Consider the following 2500-nt stretch of genomic DNA (forward strand, 5'->3'; position numbering starts at 1 on the left):
GCTCCTGGTTCAGTTTGTTCCGGATCTAGACAGACATCAGCCATATCAGCCAACACACACACACACACACACACATACACACACACACACACACACACACACACACACACACACAAATGTACCTCTGTGGTAAACAAAGGAGTCCCAACCATCGCTGAAGAATTCCATCCCAAAACCCAGTGACTCCCTTCATAGACAACATTTTACATCAGACAGTGATTCTGGGCGGAGTCCAGACCATAATCAGAATGAATGAATGAACCAATCTTTTACAAAGTCAGGGTCCTGTCTGTTTGCCCTGTAGATCAGACCTGTTTGATAGAACACACACACATATAAACACACACCTCTTATGAAAGTGTGTCTGACCCCTGTCTCCCTCTGAATTCTGGAACATTCTCAGAGCCTTTAGTCATCATCATCATCATCATCATCATCTTTTCCGCTCATCCATTCTGAGGGTCGTGGTAGAGCCTTCAGTGTGTAAATAAAGTTTTTAGAAATGCACGTCCTGGTCTCTGTGCTCGTTTATCAGGAACGTCCACGGAGCCCCATCGGAATCCTCTACAGCTTTTCCATAAACAAGACTCAGGCGAGTGCTTAAACTCACATTAAAACGGGAAACTTATCCCGTCAGATATTCCCACACACTCCTGCTCACTCTTCCATCCTCATCACAACGTGCTGTTTACACTCTGAATAAAAACATCCTCCGACTTCAGTCTGATTCCCAACGGTGCTGGAGTTCACTGAGAGACCGCAGCAGTCTTACAGCTCCTCTGTGTTTTAAAAAGCATCCCACAGAGAGTGAGATCTCAGCACAAACGGAAAACACAAAGCATCAGTGGCTGTGGTTTAAGCTTAAAACCCACCACACGGCCCTTTATTTCTGTCTGACATTCTACAAGCAACAGTCATTACATAATCACTTGAATTCATTTACATACTTGCATAATTAAAGGGGATATTTTATGAAGAAATCCGTTGCTCGGTGCATGTTCACATTACAGTGTGAATCTGGGGCCCACCAACCCACACACTGTGAAACAAGACCCCCCACTCAATTTTTTGTGCACTGCCTGAGTCAGAAACACGGGGTTAAACGAGTCGTTCTGATTCTGCTCCGCTTCTGACGTCAAGTGCAGAGACTTTAGAATGGCCCCGCCCCCTCGTCTGAGTCTGTCCAATCACAGCGCTGGACCCGTGTTTATGTGAGAGCGCAAAGACGAGGTTAAACTCAGCAAAACAGACGCAACGAGCGCGGAGAAATAAGAGCACTGAGTAAAAACGGAGAAGAAAGAGAACAGAGTGAAAACGGCTAAAAACCAGAGCTTCTGCTCCTCACTCCTCACTGCTGTGCGCTCGGGGTCGGGGTGAACAGCGAGCGGCTCATTATCATTATATATGTGTGTGTGTGTGTGTGTGTGTGTGTTGTACCTGTAGCTCCTGGTACAGTTTCCTGAGCTCCACTGCAGTTGTTCCGCTCAGTGAAGCCCCCGCAGGCTGAATGCTGTTAAGGCGTCCATGCCGAAGGTCGTCCAGCTGCTGTGTGAGCTGATCCACCTTAAGAACAGCTCTCTGCAGCTCTGCCTGCTTCTCCTGGAACAGACTGCTCACATGCTCGATCTCTGCAGCTACCACACACACACACACACACACACACACACTTTATAAACTCTAACCCTAGCTCTACTCAGTGAATGGGCATGAATTCATTTATATATAAAAGACATATTCATATTGTCACTGTAATAACGTTTGAAGAGAAACAGACCAATAGCAATGTCCCAAAATCTCTTACAAGAAAAACTAGTGACTCTGACTTACACTGAATTTAAGGATGTGGTTTCCTTCATCTGTAAAGTTCCATAGTGGAGACACCAGGTTTTGTTCCAGCAGCAAATAAATATAAATGAAATATATTCAGGTCGTGTTAATAATCTATCTCTAAAAACTGATGTCAGAGGTCGAGAACGAAGTCAGTGTGTGTGTGCGTGCGTGTGTGTGTGTGTGTGTGTGTGCGTGTGTGTGTGTGTAATGTCCAGTTAAATGAATTTAATGACAGTTGTCCACCCACACAGAGACCGATCTCGTGACCGACAACAGAAACCATCTCAGGCCTCTGACACACCCAGAGCACAGCAGATGCTCCACAAACACACACACACACACACACACACACACACACACACACACACACACACACAATCCTCTGACCAACAGAACACAGCTGTGGCTCATAGGGAGTGTCCACCACTCACTGGGGACTTTAACCAAAACAAGAAAGAAGCCTTTTCTGAAGGAAACACACAAGGAAATATCTCACAGCAGCGGTGTGTTCTCACTGAGTCAAGGAGAAGGAATATTCACTCATTCATTCATACATTCATTCATTGTCTGTAACCCTTATCCAGTTCAGGGTCGCGGTGGGTCCAGAGTCTACCTGGAATCATTGGGCGCAAGGCAGGAACACACCCTGGAGGGGGCGCCAGTCCTTCAC

General features: G+C 46.2%; 1 protein-coding gene across 4 annotated transcripts in view; it reads right to left on the reverse strand.

Moving 5' to 3' along the window:
* The window catches only part of ppp1r13ba (protein phosphatase 1, regulatory subunit 13Ba), a 49234-nt gene that overhangs the window by 21047 nt on the left and 25687 nt on the right, over positions 1-2500 (reverse strand). For all 4 annotated transcript variants that reach the window (XM_066675964.1, XM_066675965.1, XM_066675963.1 and 1 more), the window contains 2 exons: positions 1438-1634; positions 1-25 (listed from right to left, as the gene is read on the reverse strand). The exon at positions 1-25 is cut by the window's left edge and continues 116 nt beyond it. In XM_066675964.1, coding sequence (XP_066532061.1) covers positions 1-25; positions 1438-1634 — 222 coding nt within the window. The remainder of the gene's footprint in view (positions 26-1437; positions 1635-2500) is intronic.

Source organism: Hoplias malabaricus, chromosome 1 (genome assembly GCF_029633855.1).
Source record: "Hoplias malabaricus isolate fHopMal1 chromosome 1, fHopMal1.hap1, whole genome shotgun sequence".
Lineage (NCBI taxonomy): Eukaryota > Metazoa > Chordata > Actinopteri > Characiformes > Erythrinidae > Hoplias > Hoplias malabaricus.